Raw genomic sequence first — 21,756 nt, forward strand, 5'->3', positions numbered from 1 at the left:
GTCACCACCGTCCACCTGCAGAACTTTTCCATCTTCCCAAACTGAAACTCTGCACCCATTAAACAGCTCCCCCCCATCCCCCTCCTGCCAGCCTCTGGCACCCATACTCTACTTTCTGTCCCTATGAACTTGACTTCTCTAGGGACCTCATGTAAGTGGAATTGTGTAGTATTTGTCTTTTTGTGACTGGCTTCTTTTACTTAGCATAATGTCCTCTTGGTTCATTCATGCCGTAGCAGGTGTCAGAATTTCCTTCCTTTTCAAGAAAGGACAATATCCCATCGTGTGCACAGGCCACACCGTGTTTGTCCACTCACGCGGCCACGGGCACTCGGGTGCACCCGCCTGTTGGCTGTTGGGACAGGCTGCGGCGCACGTGGCGCACGGACCCGCTGGAGCCTTGCTGGCAGTTCTTCGGGGCGCAGGGCGTGCACCCAGAAGCCTCCCAGCACTTTCACCCTTCGTGTGTTCAGTCTTCCTCCTGAGAGCACAAGTGGGGGCAGGGGCAGCTTCGATTCAGCTCCGTTGCGTTTCTAGTTAGTTCGCTCCTGTGTCCCTAATGCCTGGAAAGGTGCCCAGCTCGGTGCATACGTGTGGGGGGTTAATGGAGTCACCATCAACGCTGTGGCACGAGACCTGCGTCCCGCGAGCCCCCACGGGTGGACGAGCCTCGTCTGAGTCCCCACCTGCGAACTGCAGCCCGCCACTTGTTTCCGCCACCTGAGCCGTTCATCCTCCTTTGATTAAGTCTCATTTCACTGTGAAAAGAAGTGGAGGTGACAGTTGACTGGTGGGGGAAGGTCATTCATTCCAGAAGGAAATTGGATGGCGGCGTTGCCATCCCACACCGCCCAGCCTGCTCCCCGCCATCACTGCCCTGCCCGCCGCTGCCCGCAATGCGCGGGTGTCAGGCCAGGCGGCCCACACCAGGCCTCTCCCGGCTCTCGTTAAACAGGCAGCTCCGGACGGATCAATGCAAGCCAAACGATGACCAGTTGTGGCCAGCAGTCCTTGAACGTGCTCACTGTCCTCTTCTCGTTGCTGTTTTCTGCAGGTAAAACCTCTGTGTATGCCCAGTGGGGAGGGGACAGCAGCCGGGGGCAGGTGTTCCCTTCCTGGGGTCAGTGCTGGCCCTTCTGGGGTTCTGGGAGCTGACAGGGGCCTGTCTTTGATCCCCTGGCCCACTGGCGTCCCCCTTGTGACGAGCTAATGTCGGCTGCTTTGCAGCGAGGACCCACTGTGTGCCACAGCCCTGCACGCTTGCTGCAGGAGCCCTGGGAGAAGCCCTAACCTGCTTTCTCTCCCTCACCCTGCAAGGCAAAGTCAGCCATGTCACAGTGAGTCCATTCTACAGATGAGGAAGTGAGACTCAGAGAGGGAACTGACAAGCCTGAGACACGCGGTGAGCCAGGCCCGGAGATTGCAGCCCAGGCAGCAGCACACCAGGGCCGCCCTCCCGGCACCAGACCTGCCTCCTAGGCCATCCTGTGATCCCAGCTGGGGTCACAGACGGGCTCGTATTCTCCCGGTTACAAAGATGGGTACAAACCAAGTCCTCTGGCTTCTCCAAACCAGAGCTGGCCAAGTGGAGAAGTCCCCCTGTACTGGCAAGGGTCCAGCATGGCCCTCGGCTGGCTCTTACCTGGCCTGAGCAAAGTGCCTACTCTCTGTCTCTCTCCATCTTTCTCTCCCTTTATCTCTGCCTCTCTCTGTCTCTCTCTGTCTCTCTGTCTCTCTGTGTCACTCTCTGTCTCTGTCTCTCTCTGTCAGTCTCTCTCTCTTTGTCTCTCTTTGTCTCTCTGTCTCTATCTCTCTGTCTCTGTCTGTCTCTCTCTCTCTCTGGCTCTGTCCCTCTCTGTCTCTATCTCTCTGTCTCTCTGTGACACTCTCTGTCTCTGTCTCTCTGTCTCTGTCTCTTTGCCTCTCTGTCTCTATCTCTCTGTCTCTGTCTGTCTCTCTCTCTCTCTGGCTCTGTCCCTCTCTGTCTCTGTCTCTCTGTCTCTCTGTACCTCCTCATGCCCTCATGCTCTGGCAGAGCAGTTGACACAGGCCTAGTGGTTTCTGGCCCTCACCCTTTTGCTGGGGGCAAAGCTCAGAGTCAGGCCATGAAGGGGCCTGGGGGTGCTGGGCAGGGCTCCCATGATAGCAAGCCAAAGCCAAGCCGAGGCCAGGGGTCTCGGGCCTCCCATGCTCCCTCCCCAAGCCAGGAGCCTCCCATGTCTTGGCTCATTTGGTCCTCACTGCCCCTGGGAGGGAGGAACTATTCACCCATCCTGCAAATGGGGAAACCAAGGCCCAGGTCAGGCCACCTCCTTCATCTGCCTGTTCACACTGTCCCTTCCTTCCTTTGGTCCTGTAGTAGCCTCTTGGGCTGGTCCCAGGGCCTGAGCTAGTCTGACAAGCAAGACAGGTGTGCCTGGTCACTCCGCAGCTGCCCACAAGCTGAGTGTAAGCAGACCCAGGCAGTGACCTGGGCAGCGGCCAGAACTGACTGCTGGCCTCTGCCCCCACCTCCAGCCTCCAGCACATTGTTCTTCCAGGCCAGGGGGTCCCAAATCTGAGCACATTGGCATTCCCTGGAAGGCCTGATAAGACAGATTGGGGGTCTTGCCTCCGAGCTTCTGATTCAAAAGGGCTGCTGAGGAGCCTAAGAATCTGCAATTATGACAAGACTCTCCCCCACCCCCAGGAGATGTCAGTGTAGCAGGTCACAGACCACACTTTGAGAACCACTGCTCGAGTCTCAGTTTTCTTCTCTGTACAACGGGAATAAATGGGGTTAAGTGAGAAGGTGCATCTATCTGGGGTATACTCAGTAACCAAAGCATCCCCCTAGGGGGTCTTCCCGTTTCCCAAGGTTTAGGATAAGAGGGGGGCCTGGAGCGCTCCTCTGGCTCCCCGAAAGCTGTGACCTTTCTCTGCAATGGTCATGCCCATCCCCATGGAAGAGGGTGCTGTCCTTTGAGAAGGGACACAAAATTCCAGGGGGCTGCCCCGGGCAGCCTCAGCACCCTGGCGCGTGAGGGCCACCCGCCCACCTGCCAGCTCAGCCCAGCTGGGACTCCCCCCGGCAGCCCCAGGCGGGATCTGTGTGGGCTGCAGTCTAATAACCTCTCAGCAGACACAGAGCTTTCAACTAGCTGGAGGAGCTTTTGCAAAACTGGTGCCTTTGTGGTTGGAGAAATGTATTCAGCCAACGAAGCCCCTTTTCAGTGATACAAATTAGATACAGCGATCCCTTTTATGAAGACACTAATTAAGCCTGAGACAGCAGGCTCCAGGTTTTTTTCCATTGTTATATTTGCTCAGGCTTTCGCTCCTGTTTATCACCATCGGCACGACTCATAAATACTGTCCTGGGTCTGCAGCAGCAGCAGCGGCTGAAGAGGGGGCTCCCTCCATCAGCTGAGGGGGGGAGGTCCAGGGCCAGGGCAGCTCTATCACCGTAAGGTGGGGGTAACGGAGGCAGGCCTTTGAGGACTTTGGGGTCTAGAGCACCAGTTTAGTAGAAACCAAGGCATGGAGGGGCTGCCGCTTTTGACACAAGGGGGACATGGTTCTTGCAGTCCTGCCGCTCACGGCCCAGGCCAGCCTGGGCTTGTCTGTGACACCACGACCAGCCCACATGGGAGCAAAGTTATTAGAGCTAGCAGTGGAGGAGTAGAGAGGGCATGGACTCTGAATCCAGGCAGGCCTGGGCTTGATTCTGGTTCCACCACCACCTACCACTCAGGCAAGTCACTTTAGGCCTCTGAGCCTCAGTTTCCCCATTTATAAAGTGGAATCCCAAACCTGCCTGCTAAGGTGGCTGTGTGGATTCAATGAAGTGGACCTGTGGAGCACATAGTAGGTGCTCATTTAATGTTGGTTTCCTAGTTGAGTGCCTGCTGTGTGCCGAGCTGCTGCAGAGGGTCTGTATAGGGCTGAGCTGCAGCCCTGCCCTCCCTGAGTGTGAGCAACACCAAGAGTGGAACCAGGAATGTCATTGAGGGAGACCTGGGGGGTGACAGGAGCCCAGAGGAGGCTTCCTGGTAGAGACAAGTCTCGAACGGGACCTTCCCAGGGAGGGAGGGGGCCAGCAGGACCCTGAATAGGCTGGCTGGTCCCCACCCCTTGGCCCCCGTGGACGGGGGAGGGCCCACTGAGCCTGGGGACTCTGTTTTCCAGTCTTGTCCGCACATTTCCGGGTCTGTGAGCCGTACACGGACCACAAAGGCCGCTATCACTTTGGCTTCCACTGCCCCCGGCTCTCGGACAACAAAACCTTCATCCTCTGTTGTCACCATAACAACACCGTCTTCAAATACTGCTGCAACGAGACCGAGTTCCAGGCGGTGATGCAGGCAAACCTCACGGCCGGCTCGGAGGGCTACATGCACAAGTAAGTTCCACGAGGGGGCCATAACCCGCCACCTCGGCCTCCATGGAGGCCAGATGCCTCCAAAAGACCCATCTCCTGGGGGAGGCCTTGGGTAACCACTTCGAGGATGGGTGGGCCTGGAAGGCGTCTGGGAAAGTCTCCAGGGTTTCTGGCCTGATCCGCCCCCTGAACTTTAGTCTTCTCATCTGAGAAATGGGCACATAATACCCACCTCACAGGGCCACTGCAGAAGTTAAATGAGGTCAGGCACGTGGAAGGCTTTCAGGCATAGAAGGTACGCGGGCCTGGAACCCACTGGGCCCAAGTTCCTTCATTCGTCCATGAGTCATTCAGCAAATATTGATCGATACTATTGATCAGAGATTGATTCCATGCAGCCCTTTTCCTTAAGGTGATTAAAACATATTGATATCAGGGTCCCGACGGAGGGGACCACAGGTGTGGAGAAGGAATTTGCCAGCAGAAAAGCAGTGGGAATATGCTAAGTAAAGGATGAAGGATAAAGACAGCGCCATTTCCTTTGTTATGAGCAAAGCTGGCCATCTTTTCGCATGTCTGAGAGCCGCTGGTGTTTCTCCTGCTGTCTGCTAGCTGTTTGTTTCTTTTGCCATTTTTCTACTGACTTCTCTTCTTTTTCTTATTTATTTACAGGAACTCTTTATATATGTGGGAAATATGATGAGTTGCAAATATTTTCTCAGTGCGTCTTTGATTCTGTGATGATTTCTCCTCATGCTTAATAGTCAATTAATTGTTTCCTTGTCCTCAAGGAGCTTCCTTTTTATTTTTCATTGTAACATAGTTGATTGCACTTATTTGTGGAGTACAGCGTTGAACATGATCACCAACTTTTAATTGTTATGTAATCACATTTTATCCCATTTTTTTTTTTTTTCTTTTATGGCTTCTGGGCTTTGCTTCATATTGAGAAAGGCTTTTCCTGCTCTGAGGTCATTAAAAATCTCCTCACGTTTTCCTCTATTTCTTTTTTGTTTTAAGTTTTTGCCTTTAAGGCTTTGATCTATACGTTTATTTTGATATAGGCTTTGAAATAGGAATCCAACTTTATTATTGTTTTTGGCAAATGGGTAGCCAGTTGTCCCAACACCATTTATTGAATTATCCATCTTTCTTTTGACTGATGTGAAATGAAAACTTATACTGTAACCTGCTAAATTTGAATATTGGGGCAGATGGTGGACTTACGTGGGTTTCACTGATCTGTGCATCCACGTGCTAGTGCCTCGCTGTGCTGACTACTCTGACTTTTCATGTGTCTTAACATCTCCTTGCTCTGTTTTCCCTGGCTCTTTTGTTTTATGAACTTTTAGAATTAGCGTGTGTAGTTCCCCTGCAAAAAAAAAAAAAAAAAAAAAAAATTCAGTTAGTGTTTTTTACTAAGTTAATATTGAATTCATCTATTAATCCAAGGATTAATTTTCATTATGTTGGGTGTTCCTATTGAAGGATATGGATGTCTTCCCAGCTCTTTCAGTTGATTCTATTAGGTTTCCAATTATGCTATTTGAAAACAATGATAATTTTATCTTTTTTCCAGTTTTCGTGCCTCACTTCTTTTTCTTGTTCAATTGTGTTGGCTAATGCCTCTAAAACAGTCTTTAAAATTGTCAGGCAGTCTTCCTGCCTTTAATGGGATGCTTCAGATAGTTTCCCAATAATCATGAGGCTGACTCTTGTGGATTTTTTTTTTTTCATGGTAAGGAAAAATCTGTCTGCAAAGGGTGTTTGTTGAGTGACTGCTGAAGGGACTGGCATCTCTGCTGGGAGGTGGCAGGGTGGGGTCTGAGCCTGGATATCTCTGTCTGATGTTGAGGCTTGAAGGCTTTGCCACCATGCTGTACTCCCGCAGGGGAAGTCGCCTCTCCCCTTTGGTCGGGCAGGAGCTGCAAACTCCTTGACTCTCATCCAAATCTCCCCTCCTCCCCCAGGCCAACTCCCCAGCCTTCCTTCCTCAATGCATGGTGCTTCCCCTGAATATCTTGCCATCTGCTCAGGCCTTAGAATAATTCTGTGTGTGAAGTTGTTCGGCAAGCCCTGTCCATCACATCAGGGCTGGAATCAGGCCTGGAATTTGACCCAAGCCTTTTATAAGACCGAGGGCTGATTCCCCAGGGGAGGAGGCTGGTGCCAGGACTGGGGTTAAGACCCCAAAGTGCTGCAGGTGCAGCTGAAAGCCAGACAGAGGCTTGGCAAACACTCAGACTTCTACAAGGTCTGGTATCCTCATTTTGAAGCCCACAGGTTTCTATAATTTGCACATTTACACAGGATTTCACATGGAATAATCCACCATCTCAGCACAAGGGGTCCTGGTTGCTGCTGATGGATAGTTGGGCACCAAAATAAATGCCTTCCCCTGAGGAGGAAGGGAATATTGAAGATCAGAAGTTTCACTTAAGTTCTTATTCCTTAACCTCAGAAAGTATTTATGGAGCGTGCAATATAGGTGAGGCTATGTGCTCAGCTCTGTCTTCCTGCTGACACTGAGATCACCTAGCAGCCCATCCTTAGCCATCTTACATGTGAGGAGGTGACACACGGGGCAGAGTAACTCACCTGATAAGGGCAGCCTGTCAGTGGTGCAGCAAAGAGCCAGCCTGGTGGTCTGGAAGTCGCTCTAGGAATTCTGGACCTTCCACCACTGGAGGAAAATTCAAGTGGGGAGAGGCCCCGGAACAGGGATTCCCTGCACAGCACCACTGACATTTGGGCCAGTCACACTTTGGGGTAGGGGCCACCCTGTGCATTGCAGCACATTTAGCAGCATCCCCAGCCTCTGCCCACTAGATGCCAGTAACACCTCCTCCCCACCACTCCGGTGTCAACCAACAATGTCTCCTGACATTGCCAAATGTGGGGGCACAGAATCACCCCCAGTTGAGAACTGCTGCCCTAGAGATTGTCCTTCCCTGTAATCCTCCAGTGGTCTTTGCACCCCCTCCCCTTCTCCTAGATGTGGTTACAGAGGCTGCTGGTCACACAGGGAGGACTCAGCTCCTGCTGCTCTCCCAGGCCTTCCCTGTTATCTCGTGGGAGAGGGGCACAGTGCACCCAAAGTGTTTAAGAAGGTGGGGCCCCGTGGTCCAGAGGAAAGGGCCCTTCTGGGCAGAGTTCATGGAGTAGGCAGTGCTAAAGGAACTGGGAGAGAGACACCAGTAGGGAAGGGGGCACCTCAGGCTGGTGGGGATGGAGGTGCACGGGCTTTCTCCTGCAGGCAGCAGGGGCCCTGCAGGCTTTCAGCTCCTTTGTGCTGCAGGGATTGTGCAGGAGATGAGGCCCCAAAGGACCCAGGGCAGCCACAGAAGCAGTGATGGCCACTCAGGCAGGACCTGGGCCCCTCTGAGGGGAGACCTAGAGCTCAAATCAAGGGCCATGGATGCTCTTCTAAGCCCCGGGAGCTGGAGCAGGGCCCAGCGTCCAGGTGGGGCCAGCGGTAGGGCGGGGATGCTCAAGATGAGCCTCAGGAAGCAGGAGGCAGGGCTGCCGTCCCAGAGCCCAGCATAGGATCGGTCACTTAGCAGGCTAGGATGGGACCTGTATATGCCAGGGATCCTGGGTAGAGTCCGTTTGTGTGACTGCCCTGCCCTTTGGGGCTCTGACTGCACAGTAATCATAGGCCCCCCTGGGCAGTACACCTATGGGGTCTCATTAATTCTCAGAGCAACTCTGAGAGGAGGAAGGAAGGAACGGGACACAGGCTAGAGAAGTCATCTGTTCCAGGGCACATGGTGACAACTAAGGTCAAGACCAAGGGACACTGGGGCCCTTGTTCTGCCACCACCAATACCCCTCCCCCCCAGGTGGATCTAGAAAGCCAGGGCTCCTCTGATGCTAGGGACTGTGCCAGGTCTCAGCAAGGAGGCAAGATGTGCCCATATCCCAGACAGGTCAGTGCCTGCTGGTGGCCCCTCTAGATGGACCAGGCCAGTCGTGACCCCCAGAAGGGGCTTATGAAGATACTCAGGTCAGCTGGCAGCACAGGCTCCACCCCCACACCCCCACTGGTGCATCAGCCAGGGAAAATGAGAGCGCTTCTGATGACTTATTTATTTGTGTTTTTCTGGAGGAACAGAATGTTTTGTTTTGGTTCTGGCTGCCTGGCAGAAAGGCGGGCAGGCAGAGCGAGAGGAAACAGCCTCGCCAAGCCCACCACCACAGCGAGATGCCCACTTCCAGCCATGCAGGCAGCAGGTAGAGCTGGGGGCAGGGCAGGGCAGAGAGGCCGCAGCGGTGAGCAGAAGGGTCCTGCATCCCTCCCGTGCCAGGCCGGCCCTGCTCAGCCCACAGGGGAGTCCTCAGCAGGGCGTGGGCATTCCCTCCCCGGGCAGACGGGCTGCAGGGTGGGGTGGGGAGGGGCCCCAGGAAGACAGGACAGTGCATTCAAGGTCTCAGTGCATGAAGCGGAGGAACCACTGTTCTTGCCTTAGCCATACATGACACCTCTGTCCCCAAAGTCATCCTTTCTCCCCTGTGGCCAACATGTGGCCTCAGTGCCCTCAGCTTCCTCTACATGGGGCCTGTCCTGTAGCCAGGCCTCTCGTCACTCCATTGCTTGCTTCAGGCTCTGAATCCAACCCTGGTGTCAGGGCAGAAGTTTCCCATCTGTCTTGTCGGTGGCTCACCCCCCACCAAGCCCTGTTAGGCATAAAACTTAATGACCCCGTCCTCCTCATGAAGACTTCAGAGGTGCTGGGATCCTCGTGTTTCCTAACCGAACACACTCCCCCAGGCCAGGGGAAGGGACACACGCGGACATGCGTGGGGACACACTCCATACTCACAGGCTCCCATGCTGACCCGCACTGGCTCCCCGTCCACGTAGAACTGTCATCTACAAAGAGGGTCCCACTAACCCCATGCACCAGGGCTGAGGCTCAGAGAGGGTGAAAACTTGCTTGTGGCCACACAGCACACGGGGACACAGCAGGGTTTGGGGCAGCTGTATCGCTCACCTGGGGCTCAGGTATCGAGCACCCCCACAGTCCCTGGGGCTTGACACACAGGCTTACGTCTGGCTCACCCTCCCGGTCCTTCTCAGACACTTGTGGCAGTGGGTGTAGAGCATTCTGTGACCCTGGGCAGTGAAGGAGTCCCCATCCTCGCAGGATGTCCCCAGGGAGGAGGGAGAAGAGGGACGGTGAAACCATGTGCATGGTGGCTCCTAAGCTCCAGCTCAGAAGTGGCTGCTGCAGCCCTTTTGTTCGTGTTTCGCTGGCAAAAACCCATTGCTCGGCCATGCCTGTTACCAGTGGGGTGGGAAGAGCAGGGACTGGCCCCGCTGGGAAGGCCTCCGGGCAGGGGCGGTGAGTATCCGGACGGCACTAGATCTGCTTCACGAGGTTTCTCTGGGCCCAAAGCCCACGCTCCGCCACTGCACTGGACAACCTCAACCCTGCTGTGTGACCTTGGGCAAGGCACTTTGCCTCTCTGGGCCTAGACCTACTGAGCATTCCCTTTAGGTCTCAGTCACACGAGCCAGCACTCACTGGGTCTCTTCTCTTTCCATCACCACGAAGTAGAGAGCAGAGTTTGCCCCACTTCACAGACGAGGAAACCAAAGCTCAGTTTCCCCAGATAACGCAGCCCTGACTTCGTGAGCCCACCCCTTGGTCACCAGGGTCATCCACCTTGTCCCACTGACCTGAGGCCACTCCTGCAAGTGGGCTCAATACTCCCAGTTTTCGGAGAGGTTGGTGGAGGGGCCATCAGCCGTCTCCTGGCCAGGCCCGGCGGCCAGGAGCCCTGTAGTGGATGTCTCTTTCTGATGATGGCATTGGGAACTCGCCTCCTCTGTCCTTGGCTGTGACGTCCTGCTGAGATGGAGACGGGGATTTCCATCTCCCAGCCCTGGCTGCAGCTACTCTGCCTGCTGATGGGTCTGCTCCTGGCCCCAGGAAGATACTTAGTGAGATTCTCCATCAGAGAAGGTTTTGCTTATTGCTTGGGGAACACCAAAAGAATTGAATCCATAACATATCCCAAAATACACTGAAAAATTTGTATCTGTGGCTTTGGCTGGCTTCACATCTTGCCCTGTAAAACAGCTTCAATTTTTTATCTTCTTCCATTTACAACACACACACACACACACACACACACGCACGCACGCACGCACGCACGCACGCACACACACACACGCACACGCACACACAACAAAGACCCCTGCATCTGGATGGAATCAATTTTCAGATCACATACTTTAAATTAGATTTTAAAAAAACTTTTTAAACCGAGTCCTCCAGCTGGCTGGCCATGGGAAGGGCAGGCATGGAGGCAGGAGAGCTGCCTGGGGACAGTGTCCATGGCCACCTCCAGGGTGGCTCCTCAGCAGTGAAGTGAGAGTCGGTGAAGGCAGCACCTCCTGCAGACAGGTTCCCCCTTTCTCCAGCAGCAAGGGTGACTGGAGGGCAGCAGGTCCCGTGTGTGCTGCAGGCCCGGGAGTACATGTGCACACAATGACATGACACACTGAGATGCAGGTGCTCGAAGGAGGGAGAGCTGGATCGTCCTCCATTCCTGGTAGGGGATGAGCCAGGACAGCTGGGCATGCCTAGCAGATGCAGGAAAATCCCTCTCTGGCAGCTGTCTTAGACTTGACCTTGGAATTTTCCCAAGATTCAGCACACTCTGAGGTCAGATGGACCTGGGTTCAAATCCCAGCGTTGCTACTTATCAACTGTGTAGATTTGGGCAAGTGACTTTGCCTCTCTGGGCTTCACATCTTCATCTGTAGAATGAGGATACTAGCTTCTCACTCAGGGCTTCAGGAACATTATTAGATTAGGAGCCCCGTGCTGGGCACACAAAGACAAGTTGGACCCCAATCACGTGCTCAAGGACTTCCCAATCCCAAGAGGCAGACAACCTTACAAAACAGAAAAAAAAACAACTGTGTTCTGGAAAACCCAGGGGCTTTGGGAGGCCAGGGGAGGGGTTGGACCTGACACCAGGCATCAAGGAAGGCTTCCTGGAGGAGGCGCTAACTGAGCTGGGACATGGGAGCAGGGCCAGCGGGGTGCACAGAAGATAGGGAGCAGCGTGCACAAAGGCCTGGAGGCAGGAGCGCCATCAAGCTGGAGGCAGCTTGTCTACTCTGAGAATGCGGGTGGCACTGATCCATGGCAGTGTAGTGCAGTGGTTGGGAATGCACACTTTCAAGCTCAACTGCTGAGTTCTAATTCTGGTTCTGCCACTTAATGGCTGTGAGATCTTAGACAAGTCTCTTAATTCCTCTGAGCCTCAATTTTCCATCTGTAGAACAGGGATGATGATGGTAATATTTCTTTCCATGGTTGCTGAGAGCATTACATGGGCTCGTGTGTAAAGCAGGAGAATTAGCATCAGCTGTTACTTTTATTGTGTCTTAGTCCCCGTGGTTCAAGGCCAGCCTGTGGCCCGGCCACCACCCCCCAGCTGGTGTCACGGATTCCCTTCTGATGGACAGCACCTGCAAACAGCTGCCCCATCTCCCCCTGCCCGCTCCACCTCCCTCGCCCCCGAGGCTGCTTCCATGGGAACCACCGAGGAAAGGCCTGGCGCTCAGAGCAAGTCTGTGGGGGCTACAGGAGAGAGGATGCTGGGAAAGCAGGAGGGCCCGGGGCTGGGGCCAGGCCCGCCTCCTCTGTCCATGTGGACATCTTCCCCAGGACTCTTTCCCCAGCATGCTGCATTGGGCTGCTGGCTGGCCTCTTTTCCCTGGCAGGAACTCTACGTCCAGATGCCTCCAGGCAAAGCTAGTGTCCCCTTAAAGTAAGGCAGCTCAGAGCCTGGCTGTCAGTCTTTCACACCTTAGCATAAGCAACGCTGCAGGCTTCATGGAGGTGGTGGCTGGGAGGTGGGGCCACAGGAGGGAGCAAGGGCTGCAGTGATGTGCAATTGTCCACTTACTCAATCCTCAAGCAGATACTAAGCCCTGACCACCTGCCCTATGGCTGCTCCATATTAAGTTCTCAGGACATGTAGAGCCCCCCCTCACTAGGGGCCCCCAGGCTCCCAGGCTGAGTCTTCAGGCCAAGAACTGGGCCAAGTGAGGGGAGGGAAGGCATTCCGGGCAGAGAGCGAAGTGAGCTGCCTTGGCCCTGGGCCTGGCGCCGGTAGGGGCTGGAGGAGTCCACGGGGAGCAGCCCCCATCTTGCTACAGAGGCCATGGCTGGAGCCAGGGCTGAACCAAGACTGGGAAGAGCCAGAGCCCGGGAGCAGAGACTGGGAGAGGTCATCTCCTCCAGGCCCAGAGACAGGCAGAGCTGGGACAGACAGAGGCTGAGAGCTGAGACATGGTCATCTCCTCCAGGCCCAGAGACAGGCAGGAGTCCTCACAGGCCACACAGCAAAGCTGGGATAAGGAGGAACCACAACCGGGTCTCCAGGCTCCAGACTGGCACCTGCCCCCAGCTTCAGACAGGGTCTGAGGGACCTACCGTACCCGAGGAGCCCTGTCTGGGTGACAGCCAGGGCAGATTCCTCCCTGGAGAAGGCGTATGCAGGCTGGACACTGGCCTGCTCCTCAGGCCTGACAGTGCTCCTCCCCGACACCCACCGGTGCACACCCACCGGAACAGATGCCTGAGGCAGGGAGCACATGGAGGCGGCATTGAGTGATTAATAAACTGGTACCTTTTCATGGCCGCAGTCCCTGGCGAGGACTGTTTGGAGCTCGCAGCCCCAGCTGCAGTGGCAAGCTCGGGACACAGCCCACCCTGGGCACACGGTTGAGGGGACTCAGACCCCAGCCTAGCTGGGGAGAGGAACAGGCACACCCGGGTGCTGGGGGCTGGGTTCAAGGGACACTGAGAGCTTGGGCCAGAGGAGGAGCTCGCCCCAGCCATGCAGGAAGGGCAGGTGTCTGGAAGGCTTCCGGGGAAGGAGGCGGGGCAATGGAGAGGGCTGCCCAGGCTGGAGGCACAGCCCAGTGTGGGGGCGGCCGGCGTGCTCTTCTGTGAAGAGCCAGAGGCCAGAACCGGAACATTTGCAGCTCAAAACCCTCCAGGGGCTTTTGACACTTCTGTTTAGGGAGGAAAGAGCAGCCCTCAGTGGGGAGATGCTGGGTGAATGAATAAGAGAAATGATGTTGGGGTCTCTGAGAACCCCAGCTGTGCACAGTCTGAGTGAAGGGGACCCCTGGGGGAGGGGAGCAGAGGAGAGAAGAGGATCTGGAAAACAGACGGCTGGTGCAACAGAGGAGACCAGTGACAGCTGAGGTGTGGGAGGGCAGCTGAGCTGATGCCCTGTTTCCTGGGCTTCTGAGAAGAAAATTCTGAGAGACAGACAGACAGACAGAGAAGCAGGGCAGTCTGGAAAGTCTGGAAGGGAGCTGGCCCCGGAGGGGGAGCACCATCTGGGTTCCAGGCAGCGTGTGGGGTGCCCAGTGCAGACGCTGGGGGGCAGGGGCTTATGGCTCTGGTCCTTGGGTTGGTTTGTTCTAGGACAACAGGCCCCCTTCATTTGCCCTGAGGAGGAGCTCGCAGGGGGTCAGGTGATCAGGGATGGAGCGAAAGCATCGGGCAAGTGGGGGGCGACCATGGGAGATGGCTGGCAGGTCAAGGTGCAGGGGGGAGGCATGGGATGAAAGAGGGGCTGCCACATCATGGGAGCCTGGATGCCTGGCTCAGAATTCCTTCCAAAGCACCTAACAGTGTGAGACCCTCGGGGATCCCAGCCTGAGGACTTGGGTGGGGTCCTGGGGAGATGCTCAGGCAGGACAGGGCACAGGGCAGTGGATTCCAGGGAAGGAGGCCAGCAGGGCAGGCGCAGGACAGGGGGCCAGTCTCCCACCCCCCAGAGAAGCTCGTCACCCCTCCTCTCTGGGACCCCACAGTAGCCCCTGAACTGTGTTGTCTAATCAGCCCCACCGATGGGGTCGCTGTCCTCGGCTTGCTCAGTGCCTCTGTCTTTCCCCAGCAACTACACCGCCTTGCTGGGTGTGTGGATCTACGGCTTCTTCGTGCTGATGCTGCTGTTTCTGGATCTTCTGTACTACTCGGCCATGAACTACGACGTTTGCAAGGTTTACCTGGCACGGTGGGGCATCCACGGACGGTGGATGAAACAGGACCCCCGGCGGTGGGGGAACCCTGCTCGGGCCCCTCGACCGGGGCAGCTGGCCCCGCAGCCCCAGCCTCCCCCAGGCCCCCTGCCGCCAGCCCCCCAGGCTGTGCACACGCTGCAGGGAGACACGCACAGCCCACCACTGATGACCTTCCAGAGTTCGTCTGCCTGGTGAGTGGGGGCGATCGAGGCCCAGGCCAATTTGGGTCCCTTGTCTTTGGTGAGCTTGGAAAATATTTGATCATTATTGCTGCTGTATTTGGCTCGCCAGTTTCCTGATGATTTGCCTATCTTACTGTTTGCCAAGAAGGATTTGAAGCTGCCCATGGTTGCATATACGTGCCTGGGCAGGAACGTCAAAATGAGAAGTGGAGACACAGCTTAGAAGCAAAGCTTGCAAGCTCTTTGCACTTAGAACATAGCGCGAGTTATTACCACTGATCATTAAATAGACTTTTGTGTTTCCTAGCTATCAAGGCAAAAGGGGAAATTAGAGGGCTTTCCACGTTTTTAGAGTCGGTCAAAGGAAGCAAATCAGTCTGTCCAGGACTGGAGGAGAAGATTTTTCAGCATGAGGTTAGAAAATAAACAGATTACTTGGTTCCTTACCTGTACATACCTTGAGTCCCATAAGGGCATCTGAGGTGAGCTGGATGGCTGTTCAGTGATGGCTCAGGGGAAAGGAAGGAGGCTGGAAAGGGAGGTGGGATCTCAGAGGCTTGGCCTTGTTGGGTGGCTGCTCCAGAAAAGCCCAGTTACCCTGCGCAAGGGGTGCATTCAGATCTGGCCTCATCTACTGCAGCTCCCATGTCTGGGGTGGGGGGTGGGGGGCACGACCTAACCTCAGGTGGCCCTGGCAGCGCAGCACCAGAGTTGGATGGAGAGGGGAGGGTCTGTGCATTTTGGAACAGGAACCCATTGTGAGGCTGGTCAGCACTGAGAACAGGAGCCAGACTGAGTAGATTCCCAAGTCACTGGGTTGAGTGTAAGGTTTAGACACTCTGTGGCACTGAGCTGCAGTCAAGGGCACACAGGGCTCAGGGCAGATCATCCCATGACATCACAATGCCCAGCCCGGGCTGCAAGCTCCATCCCAGAGACCCTGCTGGTGGGGTGCACAAGCACAGTGACCACTGGGGTCAAGTCCATGAGCTTTGTAGGTAGTGTGACCTGGGTTCAGGTCCCAGCTCTGCCATTTACCAGCTTCTTGACTTTGGGCCTGTTACGTGTGCCCCCTCTCCTGGGATTGTCCTGAGGATTAAATAAAGCATCTGGCACATAGCACGTGCTCAGTTAACTTTTGCCACCTCCTCTCTAGAGGTGCAACCGAGCTAGTTCATGATCACTTAAATAGTTAACAGTTAGTAAACTTTTCAGTAATGAATGACGTCAATAATTAATAAGATCTACTTATATCAGCCTGGGCTTATTGATTAAATAATTGCCCCATCCATTATGCAAAAGGCAAAGACATGGCCCTGCTTGTCTTGACCTGACAAGTGATGACTGAGCAGGTCCTCTGGGCAAGGCCAGTGCCAGGCTCCTGGGGATGCAGAGGCAATGGGTGGAGGAGAGGGTCAGTCCCCACCCCTCCAAGGGTGGGGAGGTGAGACACAGACCCACAGCAAAGCTACAGACAGTGAAACATCTGTTGGCCAGACCCGATTGGAGGAGGGGGTGCTCCTGAAATGTGGATTTCTTGCGGCAGACAGTCCTGGGGTGTTTGTCAGTCTGAAGAGCCAGTTTCCTGACCAAGAATCTCTGCAGGTGATGCCTGTAGGTACCACAGTTTGGGAACCACTTGAAAATGTCTTTCTGAGTAGTCAGGCTTTTTTGAGAGCTGAAAATCTACCACTTAAACAACGATTCCCCCCGTTCCCTGCACACTTCTCTCTTTCGCGTGCGCCTGCCTCCCGTGCCCTGGCCGAGAGGATACTGGAGGTTGCCAGCACCTTGCATGTAGAACCTGGGGGCAGCTGGCCTGCCCTGAGCAGGCCGGGCACGCTCTACCTCCCGAGTCACTGTCTGTTCCGACAGCGCTCCGGTCTCACCCTTGCTGTGAACCTTTGCCTGTCTCTGCAGCCTCCCTGCTGTCCGCATTGCTTTCCACCAACAAGCACATATTGTAGGCCTGCTGTGTGCGAGGCACTGTGCTATGCCATCGGGATACAGAGTTCAAGGACATCTTGAACTGCTGTAGAGAGGGAAAGAGTTTGCCAAGCTTGCTGGGCTTGTGCCTGAATTCATAATATCTGAATGACGTGTGGAGCCCCAAGTTACATGGGAGACATTTAATGGTGGAACTCAGTAGCTCTTTGTGTCCTTCCTGATTCTCAAATGTGAGGGCTTGGGAGGTGTTCTCATAACCAAGTGAGCATTTGTTCCAAAAGCGACCATCAAAAACCTATGAGGGGGCTGGCCCGTGGCTCACTTGGGAGAGCGTGGTGCTGACAACATCAAGTCAAGGATTAAGATCCCCTTACCGGTCATCTTTAAAAAAAAAAAAAAAAACTACCTACAAGGATGTGATGCAGAAGAAGTTCACTGGCTGGATTCACAAGGTACCTTCCAGTCGACTTTGGGCAAGGGGCTTCCTTTTCGGGCTTCAGTTTTGCCAACTGAGGAAGCAAGGGGAGAGGAAGGTGGGCTTGGAGAGCCAGGTGGACCCCGCTTCTCTGCCATTCCGGGGTCCTCCTCGGGGGGGGCCTTGAGGAGCTGTGGGACACAGGACATTCCCATAACCACGGCCAGGGAGGGCTTCTGACTGTGACCCCACGTGGCCCGGCCTCAGTGTGGTGTCACGGTTGATGGAACCACTCAGCAAATGGTCATCACCAGTGCTTCACAGCCTACTCGGTTGTGTCGGGAAGTGTCCCAGCAAGGCACCTGTGGCCAGGGATGGCCTTTAATTCTCATCGAACGACTTGAAAGGCTTCTGTTCCCCGCATGCCCGTGTCAGGAGCCTCCTGCTGACCAAAGTGCTCCCCAAATGTCTCCCCCTGTCTGCTACCGTCTCTAGAGCTCTCTTCTGAGCCCAGCTCTGTGGCTTCTCTCTCTTGCTCCTCTCCCCCGTCCCAGCTCTTTATTTTGTAGATGAGCCCACCTGCTCCAGCTCCTGGAGGCCCACCACCCAGTTTCTCCTGCCCCAGCTGGGGGAACAGGGAAGGGAGAGGGCTGCAGACGCACACTCCCCGCCGTGTTCCTGGACTCTCTGTGTTAGGTTCGGCTGCCCCTGGGGAGGCTGAGTGAGAGCCAAGCAGTGGGTCAAAGACCTCTCCAGGAGAAACTGAGGCAGGAGGCCAGTTCACCAGCTGGACAGGGCGGGGAGGTGGTGCAACAGCAGGAGAGTCAGCTGTGCCAGAGGGCAGGGCTACCCCAACTCCCCAGGACGCTCCTACCCCTGTCCCCAGGACGCTGCAGCAGGGGTTAGTATAGGCACCTGGAGGCAGAGGCCTAAGGACTGCTGCAGATGCCCTGCTGCAGATGCCCCTCTCCAGGCCACCCACCCTGGGAGGGCCTGGCAGGGAGCAGATGCTGGAGCTGGGGAGGCAGAGAGGGGGACGTGGCAGACCTCTGGGGTCGGCCTCGTGGTCCTTGGCTCCCCCAGCTGGGGCCAGCTCAGCCTCTCATCAGAAACCCCTGGGGCTGGGTGGGTGAGGGGGCGAGGAAGCCCCTAAGCAGCTGCTTAAACAGCACTATGAAGGACCCTGGGGGCAGTGGTGCATCCTCGCGCAGTTCCCCGCCTCTTGGTCTCGGCAGACACACACTCCATCAATCTCCATCACGGGAAATGTGATTTCCCCGCCGGCCGCGAGGCAGCCAGGCGCCAAATCACATCACATGCAGATGGGGCTGTGCACGCCACTCCCCTGTCCCCCGCCCCGTCGTATTTCACCGAAATGGAGCTGACTGGAGGGTCAGTGGATCCGATGAGGACGAAGCGTGGCTGCCTTTATTTAATTTCACAGGGAAGTGGGGCTTTTTCCTTCATTTAGCAGATAATGAACTCAGACTACGAAGTTTCCTGCTCAAATTCTCCAGACCCAGTGTCCTCTGGTGTCCGCCCCAGACTCCCCTGGCTCGTTTCCTTCTGAAAGTAGCCAGGACCACAACTGAGGGCTGGGAGCCCCGTGTGGCCTGCAGGCACCTGGCGACATGACACCCTGGCAACACAGTGCCCTTCTGCACTGAACAGTGCCCCCTTTGCACGCTGCAGTTTCTGGGTTTTCTCCCAAGCGTGGGGAACTTCTGCAGCCACTGGGGCCCTACTTGCTCACTTCCACGCTCAGTTCCCAGTGTGGCAGGACTCAGGCAGTCCCCGGCTATGTGCCTGTCCTCCCCCGCCCTCCATCACCCAGCCAGGCCCGCGGTCACCCAGCCAGGGCCAGGCCCGGCCCCCGCCGTGCTCCCTGGTCTTCGTTTTGCCCCAGCACCTTCCACCTGCTGAGAAACCCATCACTTAATTGTTTCCGATGCCATGACGTGCTGGTCCCCACGGCCAGGACACAAGCCTTGGGCAGATCTCCAGTGTCTGTCATGTTCAAGGCCCAGCACATAGTAGGTGCTCAGCATATCCTGTTTGACTGACAGGGCAGGAGTGTTAGCACAGGTGGTCTCAGGGCAGGGTCTGGGCTGAGCTCACCTCTGTCACCTCAGCAGAGCAGTCCTGGGCCACCTCACACTGACTTCTCAGGTCTCATGACTTCACTGCCAGTGTCCACCCCACTGGCCATTGTTGGGAGAAAGGAGAAGACGAGGGGGCGGTGTGGGGAGCTGCCTGTGCCCTCCGATGTCAGAGCGGCTGGAGGGCTGGCGCTCTGGCCGCTGTGCTGTTGTGTATCCAGGGGAACGAGCAGTGGCTCACATCACGCACCTAACTGGCTTTGAGCCCCAGCTCTGCTCTGCACAACCTGCTCGACCCTGAGCCTACCATGTCTGAGCCTCAGTTTCTTCGTCTGTAATATGGGGACAATTGCAGGCCTGACCTCACAATGAAGCTGTGAAGACTGGATGAGGTGCTGGACGCCTCCTGGGACCCCCAGCTCCACCCCTTATTGTCCCTGCCTCCCTCTGGTTCATCCAAACTCTGCATCCCCCAGTGAGGGCCTCACTTGTAGCCTGGCCCTGAGGCCCTCGGTGGCTTGCTCTGCCCTCCCCACCCCACTGGCAGGGACAAGTAGTGTGTGCCAGGAACCATGGGTAGTGCTCAACTTTTAGACACCCCCCATTAGTATTTCCACAGACTCTTGAAACTCCCACCCTGGGAACTAAGCTCAGCAGGGCTTATCACCCCCTTTCACAGATGAGCAAACACAGGCCCAGAGAGGGTAAGTGATTTGCCCAAGGCCACACAGTAAATCTGTGGGCTTGAGCCAGGGTCTCCCAGGCTCATATCCCCGAGCCAACTGCCACCTGGCCCCTGCTGCCTTGGGGCCCCTTCCCACCCACCCCACTGCAGCCTCACACCTTCCACTCCAGCCTTGTCCCCCTCGAATCTCTTACCAAGTCACATCTCCCTGCCTTTGCTTTGAAGGTTGCATAGGAGTTTCCCAGCATTTCCAGAATGCTCTCCTTCAGTATCACCCTGGGGACTCCTATTCATCCTTCAAAACCTGCACTGAGGTCTGAGGCCCCGGCCAGGCCTAGAGGCCTGGGTGGGGGTGGGGGTGGGACAGTGACTGGAGGAGGGGAGGCTGCCCAGCCCCTGAGCCCTCGCAAGCTTTCCAAGCTCAGGAGAAAGCTCCTGGGACGTGCTGATGCTGCCCGTCCAGGGACTGCAAGGACCACAGAGTGGCCGTTAGAGCTGGGGGCTCCTCTGCAGCATTTGGCTGTTTCACTGGGCCCTGAGGGACTTCAGGGGACTGAAGCACAGGTGATGGACTGGGGCACAGGTGAGTGGGGGGCTGGCTGCAGGAACCCCTCTCAGTCCCCCCCAGTCTGGCTCCTGCCTCCTCCTAGAACACCCTCAAGCTCTTTGCAGAACTCATTCGTGTCTGCTCCTTGAGATCACCCAGTCCCAGAACCTTCTCCTGCTGAAGCTCGGGTCACTTTCTTCCCAGCTCTGCAGCCAGAGTCCTTGATGTGTGGTTTCTGCAGGGAGGATGTCGGCCAGCAGCAAGAAATTCCAGAAAATTAGAAGACCAAAAAGGGAGAAGACAAAAGATCTTATTTCCTTGGCGTGACATCAAATACAAGAGAGACTTCCATGATTAGAAGCGAGAAGGCAGATAGTGTCCTGATTAGGGATAGAGTTTCAAATCCTCGGGGAAACTCTGGACTGTCCCCTCCCATTCCTGTCTTTCCCAGCTGGGACCCGAGAAGGCACACACCCTGTCCTTTGCAATTTCTTCTTGTTTTCATCTTGTCCACACAGTTTGGGTGAAAATCCTGGAGGATGTCCGTTCAGTAGTGCCGCTCCAGGAAGTCCCACACATGTGGGGTGGGGGGCGGACAGAAGGGGCCAGAACTAGTGGCTCCACCCGCTGTGTATCCTCGGATGAGTTGCTGGCCCATCTCTGAGCCTCAGTGCCATCTCTGGACAGTGGTGGTGATGAGAGGTCAAGAGGGGCACCCAGTAGGGCTGCAGGGAATACTGATTCTTCTCTTGTCCCTGCCCACCCGTGGTTCACAACCCATGCAGACTCCCCAGGGTGCTGGCATGCAGCCCCAACCCCTGGGACATTCCTCAGACTGAAGTCGGTGCTGCTTCCTCTGCAGCATGTTGGATGTGGCTGACTGTTGCCCCATGGGGATTCACATCACCACAACACACTGAGGCCCTACTGTGCGCTAGGACCCGAGCAGAACACTTGCAGCAGCTCCAGAGGTTCTCCCTGCCCTCCCCCCACTGTGAACCCCCCCCCCGCTTGGCCCCCAACCAGCAGGTCTGCCCCTTTGTACCTGAGTGAGGGCAGGTGCAGAGGCTCAGGGAGCCAGGCTTCTCAGTGCAGAAGGGCAGGAGGACTTGTTAAGAGGAAAAGCTTGGTTTTGGTGGTGGGGAGCAAATTTAAAATAAATTCTTAACAGCCAACCCTTGCACACAAGCACAACCAGAGGTCCCCACGACCGCTCTGGCTGGGTGCCTGTATTCCCCGCCCCCACCCTGCTAGAATGTCAGAGGGAGCCTTTTGTCTGCCTGGATCACTACTGTGTCCCCAGCACTCAAACACTTAATTGATGAGTCCCCATTTTACGGACGAGGAAACTGAGGCACAGGGCGGTTAGGTAACTGGTCCAGGGTCACCCAGCTGGTCAGTGGTCAGCATTTGAAATGAGGCAGTCTGGCTCCAGCTCCCACCAGCGTGGAGAGC

At 55.8% G+C, this 21,756-nt stretch overlaps 1 protein-coding gene across 1 annotated transcript in view; it reads left to right on the plus strand.

Annotated features, from left to right (window-relative positions):
• The window catches only part of SHISAL1 (shisa like 1), a 73,949-nt gene that overhangs the window by 25,935 nt on the left and 26,258 nt on the right, over nt 1-21,756 (plus strand). Inside the window, exons 2-4 of the mRNA XM_063076396.1 lie at nt 956-1,054; nt 4,168-4,381; nt 14,300-14,617. Coding sequence (XP_062932466.1) covers nt 988-1,054; nt 4,168-4,381; nt 14,300-14,617 — 599 coding nt within the window. The 5' untranslated portion in view covers nt 956-987. The remainder of the gene's footprint in view (nt 1-955; nt 1,055-4,167; nt 4,382-14,299; nt 14,618-21,756) is intronic.

This window comes from Cynocephalus volans, chromosome 12 (genome assembly GCF_027409185.1).
Source record: "Cynocephalus volans isolate mCynVol1 chromosome 12, mCynVol1.pri, whole genome shotgun sequence".
NCBI classification, from domain to species: Eukaryota; Metazoa; Chordata; class Mammalia; order Dermoptera; family Cynocephalidae; genus Cynocephalus; species Cynocephalus volans.